Here is a 16972-nt window from a genome sequence, read left to right on the forward strand (position 1 = left end):
AGGAGCTTTTAGAGGGACGTCTGGTTCCTATCACCACCACTGTGAGGAGCTTTTAGAGGGACGTCTGGTTCCTATCACCACCACTGTGAGGAGCTTTTAGAGGGACGTCTGGTTCCTATCACCACCACTGAACGGCTCTGACTTGGTAAGTTTATCTAGAACCGAGCGTTTCACACGCCAAATCGCACTGAACTGCTCTGATTACATATTAACCACTTAATTATGCAGAAATTTAGAAAAAGTGATGGCATTGGCCTTTAAGGCTTTGCGTACCTCACCATTTTGATTTCCTGAAAAAACAAGCAAAATAAAATATAGTTTCTAAAGTAACCAACATTACATTGAAGATGATTAAGAGTCATTTTAGCTGAAGGTATTTGGACTTCTTAAGCAAAACACGAGTAAAACGGTTCCCAAATAGACAGTCTAATAAACAAATGCGGCTTTTATGTACGAATTTTACGTTTTGCACGTATTCTGCGATCTACAAATCATAACCGCACAGAACTCAAGCCGAATAGTATGTGGAAGTCAGCTAAGTGCGTCATGCGCGTACGAACTGACGTCAGTTGTTTACGAGTCCCTTATCGTCCAATCAAACGCGGCTGTTCGAGGTCCATAGTAACAGCGCTGGCTCGGTCTGTCAGCGTTGTGTAACGGCGGCGCTTCGTGTGAGCGGAGCGAATGGAAACCGGCCGTTAAGGTAAATTTAAGATTAACATTTTAGGGTTTAATTTGATTTAAAAACACTAATCAATCGTGCTTTTATTTAACAAGCCGACAGCGATCGAAAGCAGGCGGATCAGTACTGTTTTTGGCTTCTTAGTCGAATCCGCCGTTCCACCTTAAATGGTGCAGTACTAACAGCTGCACCATTTAAGGTGGAACGGCAAATTCGAATAAAAGCTTGTGTTCTTGCTTTCTAAGAGGTTTGTTCACTGTAATCCATACATTTAGGTTGCTGGGGTGTAGTGGAACCCTAAGATAGTTCCACGAGTACCCACGAGTAGTGCTATACTTTATTAATACTAATACTCCTGGGGAACTTTCATCATATATTTTATAAAGAAAACAAAATCCAAATAAATATTATGTCATTTAATGTACATATTGTATATTTATATTTATATATGGTTTAGGGGGCATTAGTGCTCATGGCCTGGGTGACGTGCTCATCTGTGAAGGCTCCATTAAAGATGAATGATATAAACATGTTTTATCAACATCTGCTGCCGTCCAGACGACGTCTTTTTCAGGGAAGGCCTTGATTATTTCAGCCAGACGATGTCAAACCACATTCTGCATGTATTACAGCAGCACTGCTCCGTATTAAAAGAGTCCTGCCTGCAGTCCAGACCGGTCACCACTGAGAACATTTGGCACATTATGAAATGAGAAATACGACAAATGAGCCCCTGAAACTGACGATCAGCTGAAATCCTGAATCAAACAAGAACAGAAAACATTTCACTGTCAGAGCTGCAGCAGCGTCTCCTCAGTTCCCAAACACTGACAGAGCTGTTAGAGAAGAGCTGATGGACTCAGCGGGAAACAGACCCGTCCCAACTTTTATGGAACGTGTTGTTGGCATCAAATTCAAAATGGGCAAATATTTTTCAGAAAACAATCAAATTTCTCAACATTTCAACATTTGATCTGTTGTCTTTGTGGTATTTACCTTTAAAAATGTGGTTTACATGATTTGCAGATCATTGCATTTTATTTTTATTTACATTCTGCACTTTTTTGGAAATGGGGTGGGGTTGTGTGTGTGTGTGTGTGTATTTATAATATATATATCAATCACACACACACACACACACACACACACACACACACACACACACACACACACACACACGTATATATTTCGCTGTTGTTGGAACAAAACCTCCATTACAACTTTCCAAGAAAAGGAAAAAAACCTTCTTGACTTTCAATGTAAGTCAAAGGAACGAGACGTTTTCTATGTCATTTTTGGTCATTTATTTTGGTTCATTCATCATGAAATTTATAGACAATGTAAAGGTTACCAGGCATTTTCAGATGGGCACAAACTGAAAAACACCAAAAATGGAGATATGAGGTTTTGTCTTGACAGCAGCGAAATATTTTATATATATATATATGAGGATGTATTTTTAAACTACTTAACTTGAGTCTGAGAACTGGTACTAGTACAAACACGTCTCATATTAAAGGGAATATCTCTAATATTTTGAGGTTTTCTATATTATTAAGTGGTTAAGATGTAAACAGAGCGGTTTGGTGTGAAACCCTCTGTTCTAGAGGAACTTACTGAGTCAGAACTGTTCACAGTGGTGGTGATAGGAACCAGACGTCTTTAACCCATTTTTAAAAGCCACTAATGCTAAATGTCTATATCTGTCTTGTTGTCATGGCGACGCCTGGTTCCCATCACCACCACTGTAAAGACGTCTGAACCGTTTCACACCAAACCCTCTGAATCTCTGATTACGCCTCACAAACTCGATTATGCAGAATTAAAACAAAATTCCCATAAATTCCCATTTAATTCCTATTTCACTTCTAAGTAGATGTTTTGAATGTCTCTTGTTGTAGATGGCCCTCACCCTTGCTGACCGGGCCATCGGAGCGATCATCGGGTCGGCCGTGGCCGATGCCGCAGGTTTGTTCCAGCTTTGTCTTCGCTCAGTTCTCTGTTGTGCTGCTGTTAAAGGTCTCTAATCACCGGATCCTGTTTCTACAGCTCAGCCAATGCACTGGGTTTATGATCTACAGAAGCTCAGCCAGTATTTGGCTCAGAATCCAGAACCGGAGTTTAGGCCCGAGTCCGTAAACCCGTTCTACAGGAGGGAAACAGGCAGGCAGAGCTGTTATGGAGATCAGGCCTTTGTTCTTCTGGAGTCTCTGTTGGAATGTGGAGGTAAAAAATCCCCCCCCCCCCCCCCCCCCCCCCCCGAGCGGTCCAGAGCGGTCTGGTGTGAATCGCCTGATGATAAAATAATCCTCCTCTACAGTAAAATAAAGCTCTGCTGATCCTTCAACACAGTTTAACAGTAAATGGTCTTAAACGCTGGAGTTAATGTAGAACTGCTGATTCACCCTTTAACCCTGAAGATCAGCGCAGACGGCTGGTCACCATAGCAACACAGACGACAGTCTCACCCGGCTTTTAGCTACGAAACGGTAAAGAGAGAGATTTAAGACGGACATTGATAATCTGGAGACGTTCATAATCAGTCCAGCTGGTTTCCTGATACGTTTAACCTGCAGGGAGAAACTGAGAAACACTAAAAACGTCACAAAGCTGAAGTTTCTCATTCGAATTTTCCCATTCCACCTTAAATTGTGCAGCGGTTACATTCTGGCACCTCATCCATTTAAGGTGGAACAGGAAAATTAGAACAAAAAGCCGGCGAACGAGAAGCGACTTCATCCTCGTAAAAAGCTGAACATTGAGAGACTTTTTACAAGAAACTGTTTCACTTTTGAGGAAAAGTTTCCTGCTAGAGATGCGAGAAAATCAGCTGCAGCTGAGCGAAAGCTTAAATCAGAGCAAAGCCTGTGTTTTATTTATATTATATATTATAAGATGGGTGCGTTGCTATGGTGACCAGCCGTCTGCGCTGATCTTCAGGGTTAAAGGGTGAATCAGCAGTTCTACATTAACTCCAGCGTTTAAGACCATTTACTGTTAAACTGTGTTGAAGGATCAGCAGAGCTTTATTTTACTGTAGAGGAGGATTATTTTATTATTACCTGCTGATCTGATTCAGCTGTGGAGCCACGACAGGACAGGAGGAGCCGCCTTCTATTCCGATTTAGTCTTTAGCCAGATTGTTGACAGATCATCAGGCTGCGTGTAAACGTGGTTTATTGTTTTATTATGGTTTTTAGAAGATTTTGGTTGTAAAACATGTTTAAAATCCATTCATGGTGGAGGGAGATATGCAGGGCGCTGTGCGGCAAAATAGTCCCCAAAGAAAACTCATTATTCCAGATTTTCCAATGTTTTCCATCATCAACATTCCAGATAAGCTCAGAAGACTCGTGTAGGTTCTCTGGTGGTTCTGGATGGTAAATAAAGTGTCTATATCTGTGTTGTAGTCATGGTGACGCCTGGTTCCCATCACCACCACTGTAAAGACGTCTGAGTTGGTTTTAACACTGAACTTTTCCTTCTGGAAGGTTTGGATGAGGAAGATTTAAAGCGGCGCACGTACAAGTTCTTCGGCCCCGGATCGGAGTACGACACGCCTGTTAATGATCCATATCGAGATAAAGGAGGTGAGAAATACAGAAATACTGCTGTTTATTTTCCACACGGGAACTCTTTCACTATAATTTGCACCTTATTTTTTCTGTTTATCAAAAATGGTCAACATTTATTTTACCTTGGTCATTTTGCAAACATCCTTTATCCTTAGATACACGATATTCCCAAAAGTATTCACTCGTCTGGCTTCACACACATATGAACTTACGTGACGTCCCGTTCTTAATCCATAGGGTTTAATATGATGTCAGCCCACCCTTTGCAGCTGTAACAGCTTCAGCTCTTCTGGGAAAGCTGGGAAGGGTTAGGAGTGTTTATGGGAATTTCTGACCGTTCTTCCAGAAGCGCATTTGTGAGGTCAGACACTGATGTTGGACGAGAACAAGACTACTTTGAGCTACATTCAGAATGAAAAATACTAATATAAATAAAATAATTCTTCTTCTTCGCCCTTTAAAGATTTCTTTTGATTCTTTAACAAATACTAGAAGCATTTTTCCATCTCCTATAAAATGACAGACAAGTGTTTTTTTTCCGAGATAAAAGGTATGATGTAAATGGTATGATATTCTGAAAATAAAGTCGTGATATTCTGAAAATAAAGTCGTGATATTTAGAGGATAAAGTCGTGATATTTTGAGGATCAAGTCGTGATATTTAGAGGATAAAGTCGTGATATTTAGAGGATAGAGTCGTGATATTTAGAGGATAAAGTCGTGATATTTTGAGAATAAAGTCGTGATATTTAGAGGATAGAGTCGTGATATTTAGAGGATAGAGTCGTGATATTTAGAGGATAAAGTCGTGATATTTTGAGAATAAAGTCGTGATATTTAGAGGATAGAGTCGTGATATTTAGAGGATAAAGTCGTGATATTTTGAGGATAGAGTCGTGATATTTTGAGAATAAAGTCGTGATATTTAGAGGATAAAGTCGTGATATTTAGAGGATAAAGTCGTGATATTTTGAGGATAAAGTCGTGATATTTAGAGGATAGAGTCGTGATATTTAGAGGATAAAGTCGTGATATTTAGAGGATAGAGTCGTGATATTTAGAGGATAGAGTCGTGATATTTTGAGGATAAAGTCGTGATATTTTGAGAATAAAGTCGTGATATTTAGAGGATAAAGTCGTGATATTTTGAGAATAAAGTCGTGATATTTAGAGGATAAAGTCGTGATATTTTGAGGATAGAGTCGTGATATTTAGAGGATAGAGTCGTGATATTTAGAGGATAGAGTCGTGATATTTAGAGGATAAAGTCGTGATATTTAGAGGATAAAGCCGTGATATTTAGAGGATAAAGCCGTGATATTTAGAGGATAAAGTCGTGATATTTTGAGGATAAAGTCGCGATATTTAGAGGATAAAGTCGCGATATTTAGAGGATAAAGTTGCGATATTTTGAGGATAAAGCCGTGATATTTTGAGGATAAAGTCGTGATATTTAGAGGATAAAGTCGTGATATTTAGAGGATAGAGTCGTGATATTTAGAGGATAGAGTCGTGATATTTAGAGGATAGAGTCGTGATATTTAGAGGATAGAGTCGCGATATTTTGAGAATAAAGTCGCGATATTTAGAGGATAGAGTCGTGATATTTTGAGAATAAAGTCGTGATATTTAGAGGATAAAGTCGTGATATTTAGAGGATAGAGTCGTGATATTTAGAGGATAGAGTCGTGATATTTAGAGGATAAAGTCGTGATATTTTGAGGATAAAGCCGTGATATTTAGAGGATAGAGTCGTGATATTTTGAGGATAAAGTCGTGATATTTAGAGGATAGAGTCGTGATATTTAGAGGATAAAGTCGTGATATTTTGAGGATCAAGTCGTGATATTTTGAGGATCAAGTCGTGATATTTTGAGGATAAAGCCGCGATATTTTGAGGATAGAGTCGCGATATTTTGAGGATAAAGTCGCGATATTTTGAGGATAAAGTCGCGATATTTTGAGGATAAAGCCGCGATATTTTGAGGATAAAGCCGCGATATTTTGAGGATAAAGCCGCGATATTTTGAGGATAAAGCCGCGATATTTTGAGGATAAAGTCGCGATATTTAGAGGATAAAGCCGTGATATTTAGAGGATAAAGCCGTGATATTTAGAGGATAAAGCCGTGATATTTAGAGGATAAAGTCGCGATATTTAGAGGATAAAGTCGCGATATTTAGAGGATAAAGTCGCGATATTTTGAGGATAAAGCCGCGATATTTTGAGGATAAAGCCGCGATATTTTGAGGATAAAGTCGTGATATTTAGAGGATAAAGCCGCGATATTTTGAGGATAAAGTCGTGATATTTAGAGGATAAAGCCGTGATATTTAGAGGATAAAGCCGTGATATTTTGAGGATAAAGCCGCGATATTTTGAGGATAAAGCCGCGATATTTTGAGGATAAAGTCGTGATATTTAGAGGATAAAGCCGTGATATTTAGAGGATAAAGCCGCGATATTTAGAGGATAAAGTCGCGATATTTTGAGGATAAAGTCGTGATATTTTGAGGATAAAGCCGCGATATTTTGAGGATAAAGTCGTGATATTTAGAGGATAAAGCCGCGATATTTTGAGGATAAAGTTGCGATATTTAGAGGATAAAGTCGCGATATTTAGAGGATAAAGTCGTGATATTTTGAGGATAAAGTCGTGATATTTTGAGGATCAAGTCGTGATATTTTGAGGATAAAGCCGTGATATTTTGAGGATAAAGCCGCGATATTTAGAGGATAAAGTCGCGATATTTAGAGGATAAAGTCGTGATATTTTGAGGATAAAGCCGCGATATTTTGAGGATAAAGCCGCGATATTTTGAGGATAAAGCCGCGATATTTTGAGGATCAAGTCGTGATATTTAGAGGATAAAGTCGTGATATTTAGAGGATAAAGTCGTGATATTTAGAGGATCAAGTCGTGATATTTAGAGGATAGAGTCGCGATATTTTGAGAATAAAGTCGTGATATTTTGAGGATAAAGTCGTGATATTTAGAGGATAGAGTCGCGATATTTAGAGGATAGAGTCGCGATATTTTGAGAATAAAGTCGTGATATTTTGAGGATAAAGTCGTGATATTTAGAGGATAGAGTCGTGATATTTAGAGGATAGAGTCGTGATATTTAGAGGATAAAGTCGTGATATTCTGAAAATAAAGTCGTGATATTTTGAGGATAAAGTCGTGATATTTTGAGGATAAAGTCGTGATATTTAGAGGATAAAGTCGTGATATTTTGAGGATAGAGTCGTGATATTTAGAGGATAGAGTCGTGATATTTAGAGGATAAAGTCGTGATATTTTGAGGATCAAGTCGTGATATTTTGAGGATCAAGTCGTGATATTTTGAGGATAAAGCCGCGATATTTTGAGGATAGAGTCGCGATATTTTGAGGATAGAGTCGCGATATTTTGAGGATAAAGTCGCGATATTTTGAGGATAAAGCCGTGATATTTTGAGGATAAAGCCGCGATATTTTGAGGATAAAGCCGCGATATTTTGAGGATAAAGCCGCGATATTTTGAGGATAAAGTCGTGATATTTAGAGGATAAAGCCGTGATATTTAGAGGATAAAGCCGTGATATTTAGAGGATAAAGCCGTGATATTTAGAGGATAAAGTCGCGATATTTAGAGGATAAAGTCGCGATATTTAGAGGATAAAGTCGCGATATTTTGAGGATAAAGCCGCGATATTTTGAGGATAAAGCCGCGATATTTTGAGGATAAAGTCGTGATATTTAGAGGATAAAGCCGCGATATTTTGAGGATAAAGTCGTGATATTTAGAGGATAAAGTCGTGATATTTTGAGGATAAAGCCGTGATATTTTGAGGATAAAGCCGCGATATTTTGAGGATAAAGCCGCGATATTTTGAGGATAAAGTCGTGATATTTAGAGGATAAAGCCGTGATATTTAGAGGATAAAGCCGCGATATTTAGAGGATAAAGTCGCGATATTTTGAGGATAAAGTCGTGATATTTTGAGGATAAAGCCGCGATATTTTGAGGATAAAGTCGTGATATTTAGAGGATAAAGCCGCGATATTTTGAGGATAAAGTCGCGATATTTAGAGGATAAAGTCGCGATATTTAGAGGATAAAGTCGCGATATTTTGAGGATAAAGTCGTGATATTTTGAGGATCAAGTCGTGATATTTTGAGGATAAAGCCGTGATATTTTGAGGATAAAGCCGCGATATTTAGAGGATAAAGTCGCGATATTTAGAGGATAAAGTCGTGATATTTTGAGGATAAAGCCGCGATATTTTGAGGATAAAGCCGCGATATTTTGAGGATAAAGTCGTGATATTTTGAGGATAAAGCCGTGATATTTTGAGGATAAAGCCGTGATATTTAGAGGATAAAGCCGTGATATTTTGAGGATAAAGCCGTGATATTTTGAGGATAAAGCCGCGATATTTTGAGGATAAAGCCGCGATATTTTGAGGATAAAGTCGTGATATTTAGAGGATAAAGCCGCGATATTTAGAGGATAAAGTCGCGATATTTAGAGGATAAAGTCGTGATATTTTGAGGATAAAGTCGTGATATTTTGAGGATCAAGTCGTGATATTTAGAGGATAAAGCCGTGATATTTTGAGGATAAAGCCGTGATATTTTGAGGATAAAGCCGTGATATTTTGAGGATAAAGCCGCGATATTTTGAGGATAAAGCCGCGATATTTTGAGGATAAAGTCGTGATATTTAGAGGATAAAGCCGCGATATTTAGAGGATAAAGTCGCGATATTTAGAGGATAAAGTCGTGATATTTTGAGGATAAAGTCGTGATATTTTGAGGATCAAGTCGTGATATTTTGAGGATAAAGCCGCGATATTTTGAGGATAGAGTCGCGATATTTTGAGGATAAAGCCGTGATATTTTGAGGATAAAGCCGCGATATTTTGAGGATAAAGTCGTGATATTTTGAGGATAAAGTCATGATATTTAGAGGATCAAGTCGTGATATTTTGAGGATAAAGCCGCGATATTTTGAGGATAGAGTCGTGATATTTTGAGGATAAAGCCGTGATATTTTGAGGATAAAGCTGCGATATTTTGAGAAGTGTAGTTGTAGAATTCCGACATTAAAGTGTGATTTTATCAGGAACGCCGCAGTATTGTAGGGTCACTGTTTTAAATAGATACTGCCTCTATTGTGGAAGGAGAACACGGGCAGTGACCGTCTCAGTGGCTATTGGGAGCTCTGTGCTCCTGGAAGTGCTGCATACATAAAAAAGCATTTTTCCATCTCCTATAAGGTCACAGACGTGCGGGTTTTCACCACCGTGACCAAATCCAGATCGTGTGTCTGTAACTGTACGAGGTGCGAGTTTCACAGTTTGAATTAACTGTGTTTTTTACCTTAAGCTCCGAGACCCCAGCTGCCCATTGAGGGACCCTGGACACAAGCAAGCTTAAAAAGCTTCATCAGAAATGTGGATTCAGGCAAAACAGAAACAGGTACTCATTCATAAACCCTCTCATCACGTAGTGATTACTATAAGAAGAATAGCTGATTCAGCTGATTCAGCTGATTTGACTGATTTAGCTGATTCAGCTGATTTGACTGATTCCGCTGATTCAGCTGATTTGACTGATTCCGCTGATTCGACTGATTCAGCTGATTCAGCTGTTTTGACTGATTCCACTGATTCAGCTGATTCAGCTGTTTTGACTGATTCCGCTGATTCGACTGATTTGACTGATTCAGCTGATTTGACTGATTTGACTGATTTAGCTGATTCAGCTGATTTGACTGATTTGGCTGATTTAGCTGATTTAGCTGATTTGACTGATTCCGCTGATTCGACTGATTTGACTGATTCAGCTGATTTGACTGATTTGACTGATTTAGCTGATTCAGCTGATTTGACTGATTTGGCTGATTTAGCTGATTTAGCTGATTTGACTGATTTAGCTGATTTGACTGATTTGACTGATTTAGCTGATTCAGCTGATTTGACTGATTTAGCTGATTCAGCTGATTTGACTGATTCCGCTGATTCAGCTGATTTGACTGATTCCGCTGATTCGACTGATTCAGCTGATTCAGCTGTTTTGACTGATTCCACTGATTCAGCTGTTTTGACTGATTCCGCTGATTCGACTGATTTGGCTGATTCAGCTGATTTGACTGATTTAGCTGATTTAGCTGATTTGACTGATTTAGCTGATTTGACTGATTTAGCTGATTCAGCTGATTTGACTGATTTAGCTGATTCAGCTGATTTGACTGATTTAGCTGATTCAGCTGATTTAATTGGTTTTTCTGATTTAACTGATTTGACTGATTCAGCTGATTTGACTGATTTGACTGATTCAGCTGTTCGCTGTCCTGCAGGCTGTGTCAGTGACACTCAGATGGACGGTGTGGCCAAACTGGCTCCCATCGTAACGTTTTACGCTGGAAAGCCTGAGATGTTGGAGAAAATTGAAGACGCCATACGGGTCACTCAGAATAACGACATGTGTGTGGCGGTGACCCTCGCAGCGGCCAGGTGAACTTTTCCCAGCAGCTGAATGCTAAAATAGTTGGGAAAATGTTTATACAAACATTAATATAATTAATGTGTAAACAAAGAGCTGAATTTTATGACGCCGCTTTAGGGCCACTGTTAATTTTTTTTATCAATAATTAGGGTTATAAAAATATAAAAAATAGACTTTGAGAATAAAGTCATAACGTTTTGAGATAGAAGGTCATGTGGTAGGATGTTTTGAAAATGCAGTCATAATATATTGGGAATGAAATTATAATATTTGAGAATAAAGTTGTAGAATTACGACATTAAAGTGGGATTTTACCAGGAACGCCACAGCATTGTAGGGTTTACTAACGGCTGAGCAGGAAACTGACCGAGTTGTTGAAGGAGAACACAGGCAGTGACCGTCTACACGGCCATCAGTGGCCACAGCTCTGTGCCACTGGAAGAGGGCAGGTAGTTTAACAGGAGAAATAATAATAATGAAATGATCGATCGGCGCCTTCGTCATCGTCAATACAGCAGTCGAGACCCCAACACGTTATGGCAGCCCCCCGACAGTTAGCCCACTTTATCCTCCAAATATTGTGAGTCTGTTTTTGTAACTTTATGACTTTATTCTGAAAATATTACGATTTTTTCTCAAAATATTACAACTTTATTCTAAAAAATGTGACTTTATTCTGTAATTTGTTACGACTTTATTATCAAAGTCTGTTATTTTTATTTTTTTTAACAGTGGCTCTAAAACACCGTCGCTTAGCTTTGCTCAAATCAGGCTCTGCTCTCTGATGTTTTTCACAGTGCAGTGATGTTAGCGCAGTAGCACCTTTCCAAAATCGATGAAGCTTCACCAAAACTACAAACACCCAAACATCATTTCTTTGATCTTTCAGACATTTTGCATGGATGTGTAGATCATTTGGGAGCTCAGGTTTTCAGCCTGTAAGTGAGTCCGATGCTGATGTTCACGTCCTGAATGTTCATAATCCGGAGATTCTGACTCTGTTGGTCTGAAAGGTTCCTGGAGCATTTCATTCTGAATGGTGCTGATCCTGACGCCCTGACCGCCGTCCTGAAGCAGCTCAACGACCCAAACAGGAAGAACCCACAAGAGCTGGACAAAGCTGTAGCAGGTATGATCCTCCAAAAACCCCTAAAATAGGACCGTGTGTTATGGGATGGCAGGGAGGCGGACCCAAGTGCAGAACTGAAACCCACCCAAAGAAGAGTAAGGAGAATTGAGGGGCAATGGAGTGTATGTTTAATGTCGCTGCTAGTGAGGTGACCCAGACCCAGGTTCAAACCTCTGCTGTAATGCTCGGCAGTCCCTGGCATTTCCGCTGCGCCACTGGGGTGCACAGGCGACCACGGGCAAGGTACCTCAAGAAAGGCAGAAATGAGGGGCAGGGAAGAACGGCGAGGTCAGGTTTAGCCGGTTTGCTCTTCGAGGAGGAAACACTTTTGCATGGCTGGGATTTTGGGGGGGTAATTACTCTCTTTTTGTTTTTTGAGGCAATTTATTTTCTCAGCCACAGGTGTGTCAGGTTAGTCCTGATTAGTCCATGCCTGGCAGCAGGCGAGGCCGGCTGGGCCCTTCAACTGTGGGCTGTCTTACCAGCACAAAACACCACAACACTTGAGGAATATAAATACACAATATTTAGTGTTTCTGTGAGCAAAACGCTCCTGCAAAATAGCAGAGCTGCGTTTAAAAAGTCTGAAAAACTGAGCGACTTTGTCCAAAGATGAACTGTTTGAGAGGAATATGTGCGGCTGCCTCGCGCGCTGTGTTTTGTTCCTGCCTTTAAATGACCCTGCAGGAATAATTCAGCGGGTTCTTGGTCGCTTCTTCAGTAAAAATGCAGTATATTTCGACAGAAATGTGTCTGATGTACAAAACTGGAACTGAACTGGATTTTCTCTGTAGGTGAACGAGCGAGTCAGCAACTAAAAAGGGTTGTAATTGTGTTTAAATGCCTTCATCTTTGTGGAGAGGTGTGAATATTTTTTCACAGCAGGGGTTCTTGCCCCGCCCCTTTCACCCCCCGTTGCTCGTTAGCAGCTCAACAACATTCCACACACAGGAACGAGTCCTAGAGTTACGGGAAACGCGTTTTATTTGATTATATTGATTAAAAATTTGTCAATTTCTGCTCTGCCGAGTGGCCACTAGGGGGCACTGCACTGCAGAAAAAGGTTCAAGTTTAATTGATTTGAAATCTGATGCATTTCACCCATTAAACAACACTATCTCTCTGTTTAGGACAGATTCATGAAGTGAAGGATAATTTGAGCAAATCCCAGAAGGAGCTGCTTCCTGCCGTGTTCACAAACACCTGAGGTACGTTTAGATCCACAGACGCTGATTAAGAAATCAAGAAAACAAGGTAGGAGAGTCTAATAGAGTGGACAGTGAGTGGACACTGTGTTTAAAAACTCCAGCAGCACTGCTGTGTCTGATCCACTCGCACCAGCACTACACACACTAACACACCACCACCACGTCAGTGTTACTGCAGTGCTGAGAATGACCCACCACCCAAACAGTACCTGCTCTGTGAGGGTCCATGGGGGTCCTGACCACTGAAGAACAGGGTAACAGAGTATCAGAGAAACAGATGGACTACAGTCTGTAACTGTAGAACTACAGAGTGCAGCTATACGGTCAGTGGAGCTGATAAAGTGGACAGTGAGCGTAGAAACGAGGATGTGGTCAGAACGTTACGCCTGATTGGTGTAAATATGTACACATACGCTGATTTTGCTATTTTTCTTTGTAAAAACTTCAATTGCAATAAAGCTAAAGGCCACGCCCACTTCATCTCTTTGCTGTGATGTCGCTCATCAGCACTCAAACCTTTCATTTGGGCCGTAGGATTTTCATCTGAAAGAGTTTAGTCAGATTAGGCCATTTAAAGTGGCATAAAATTACTAAAATATGATTAAATCTGAAGGGGAATTCCACTGAGTCTTCAAAATGTTCTCCATAATCCAGTGTGAGGTGTAATCAGAGATCCAGAGGGTTTGGTGTGAAACGCTTCAGACGTCTTTACAGTGGTGGTGATGGGAACCAGGCGTCGCCATGACGACAACACAGATATAGACCCTTTATTTACCATTCAGAACCACCAGAGAACCTACACGAGTCTTCTGAGCTTATATGGAATGTTGATGATGGAAAACAGTGGAAAATCTGGAATAATGAGTTTTCTTTGGGGACTATTTTGCCGCACAGCGCCCTGCATGTCTCCCTCCACCATGAATGGAGTTGAAGTTCTCTAAACTCTCATAAAACAGCGTCTCAGTCATCAGGCAGTGAATTCAGAACCAGTTCATGTAGGAACTTTCTGTAGGAGCTTTTAGAGGGACGTCTGGTTCCCATCACCACCACTGAACGGTTCTGACTCGTTAGGTTTATCTAGAACTGAGCGTTTCACACCAAACCGCTCTGTTTACATCATAACCACAAAATTATGCAGAAATGTTAAAAATAGGTGGAATCGGCCCTTTAAAGAACCGTCTGACTGGTCTGTTGTGTTTGCAGGTTTGCCCGGTGCGTTCCAGGCAGCGCTGCATGGAGTCCTGACGGCTGTGGGGTTTGAACAGGCTGTGAGGGAAAACATGAGCTGTGGAGGCTGCAGCTGCAGCAGGAGCTCCTTCATCGGGGCCTGTATCGGAGCTCAGGTGCAGCACCTGCATTTAGAGTCGGTTATTCATTCAGCCTGAGCCTGTAAAGCCGGTCTAATCTCAAAACAGTAGAATACACACATCACTGATGGTTACTGGGGGGTGAAGTCAGTGCTGTGTCTCATTATGTGTCCTTTCTTTGCTCAGGTCGGTCTTCAGGGAATCCCAGCGTCGTGGAAGAGCCGAACTTCACGATACGGGACGCTGCTGGAGCTCGCCAGGAGCGCCGTTGGAGCAGACAAATCATAGACTCCTCGATTTTTACTCCAACTTCTTAATTCAGGGCTGCTGTGATTTAATAAGAGCAGTTCATGACAGTTCAAACTGAAATCTGTGGAAGGTTAAAACTGGATTCATTTGTTCTGTTAATTCACAGCTTCCCACGTTAAATAATGATCCACCGTCTGCAATAAACTCAGATTTATCACTCACTGCCGTGCCTTCTTTTATCAAACTGCTTAAATTGCTTATTTGACGCCACATTATCTTCACTATTACACAGCAGACAGAGCTGGACTTGTGCAAATCTGACCAGTGGTGGACAAAGAAAACAAACCCTGTACCTGAGTTAAAGTCGAGACCCCCAGGGTAAAATATTCCTCCAGTAAAAGTAGAAGTTCCTCCCTTTAGACCTCCACTTGAGTAAAAGTACTAAAGTATTTCCCTTCAAATGTACTTAAGTATAAAGTAAAAGTACTAAAAGAGGAATTCTGGCTCTGATGTCCTGTTATCATTTTTATAACCAGACTGGCTTCATGAACTCATTTCAGGTGAAAGTCCTCCAGCGTCTCTCTTGGTAAACCAGTCTTTTAATAGAAGGTCATTAATTAGCGACGCTGACGTCTATTAAAATGATCAGAAGCACAAAACACTGAAGGTAAACAGTTTCCATCAGGGAGAACCGAGTGGCTCTGAAATCACTTTTTACACACAAGCAAAGTTTCAGTTTCAGATTTATTTACAACTTAGTTCCAAGTTTAAGTTGAATAAAAACTGGCTTTAAACTCAGGATCACAGATGAGCTCCTTTACTATGTTGATCTGTAGGCGTCTGTTCATAAACATAAACCAGCCCAAACTCATTTACTATAAAATGAAATGGTGTTTGTAGAAATTCAGAAAAAAGCTGCGTCAGTCTCGACTGCATATGTGGACATATTTCTATATTGAGCTCTATTTACACAAAGTTAGGTTAGTTCATCATTTATGTTGAACAGACTCTCCCAAAGTTTTACGCTGCTGCGCTGACGTTGAACCGCGTGCTGCACTGGGTCGGTATGACCAACAGGTCAAAACCAGCTCTAAACAAAGTGACCGCTGGGCCCTGATTGGTGCTCTGGCTTTGCGCTTCTTTCGTTTTGACATGTTACGTTTTTATACACACAGAAACCAAAAGGAACGACAGATTTCTCAAAATGTAGGAGGAAAAAGTCGGATATTAGACTCTGAAATGTGGTGGAGTGAAAGAAGAAAGACGCCCAGAACGGAGAAACTTCAGTACAGATACACCAAAAATACTAAAGTACAGAAACTCATTACATTTACTCAGATACTCAGATACTCAGATACTCAGGTACTCAGTTACTCAGGTACTCAGTTACTCAGGTACTCAGGTACTCAGGTACTGTCCACCACTGATTATAACATAATAACTGCATATAAATCAGTGACTGCAACTTCAACAAACACCTGGACTTGATAAAATATCTGATTGGAGAACACGAGTGCAGACATGAAGGTCTATTAAACCCATGTGACTGTGATCTTCCGGGCATTTGCATTGCATTAAGTTCTCCCTGCACACTGCTGCATCACACAGCCCTGAGAGGGTTAAAGATGAACAGAAACATTCAGGAAACCTTATTTTTAAAAGAGTAGCCGTAACTCAGACTTGGTCCTGACCAGCAAAACATGACATAAGAGTTTTGAAAGCAGGTTCATGATTCATGCTTCCGTTTTAGCACAAATCATCCCTGCTGATGTAGTAAGTGTGGGATCATGGTATGGATTTGATACCAAACGTGCTGATTGTTGTTCAGTAAGCTGAGGCCTCAAGTCCATAATTATAGGCCACAAGTTGCTTAACTGAGACCAGAGTTAAAGTTCTCAAATCTTGTGGCCTCAAAATGTTTGTGGCCACGCCCTATTGAAAAATGATCAGCATACCACCTTAAGGCCTCTGTACGATTTAAATAACATCAAATCCTCGTATCTCCAAAACTGTAAATTTACAGGAGAAGGAAAGAACATACTCTGCTTTTAGTGGAAGTGAAGGGAACCGGACGTCTTTCCGAGTCATTTTAGGTCGTTTCTTTTGGTCCAATCATCATGGAATTCACGCACAATGTAGAGGACTGTGGGTTTCTTCAAATGATGTCAAAAACTGAAAAATGGAGATAGGAGGTTTTGTCCTGACAGCGGCGATACATTAAAGTATTATTATTATTATTGTTTTTGTTATTGTTTTATTGTTGTTGTGTTGTTTTTCCTGTTTTTGTTTGTGTTTTATTGTTGTTTTGTTCCGATGTGTTGATGTT

The 16972-nt window shown here is 40.3% G+C and overlaps 1 protein-coding gene across 1 annotated transcript; it reads left to right on the forward strand.

The window, feature by feature from the left end:
* Window positions 1-583: 583 nt before the first annotated feature.
* selenoj (selenoprotein J) lies at window positions 584-14867 on the forward strand. Its single transcript, XM_037547737.1, has 10 exons — window positions 584-703; window positions 2584-2650; window positions 2732-2908; window positions 4174-4272; window positions 9632-9724; window positions 10605-10761; window positions 11767-11882; window positions 13013-13090; window positions 14294-14433; window positions 14584-14867. The coding sequence occupies exons 2-10, from the start codon at window positions 2584-2586 to the stop codon at window positions 14683-14685; spliced, it is 1029 nt and encodes a 342-aa protein (XP_037403634.1). The 5' UTR covers window positions 584-703; the 3' UTR covers window positions 14686-14867.
* Window positions 14868-16972: the final 2105 nt, after the last annotated feature.

This window comes from Pygocentrus nattereri, chromosome 19, assembly GCF_015220715.1.
Source record: "Pygocentrus nattereri isolate fPygNat1 chromosome 19, fPygNat1.pri, whole genome shotgun sequence".
Taxonomy (NCBI): domain Eukaryota; kingdom Metazoa; phylum Chordata; class Actinopteri; order Characiformes; family Serrasalmidae; genus Pygocentrus; species Pygocentrus nattereri.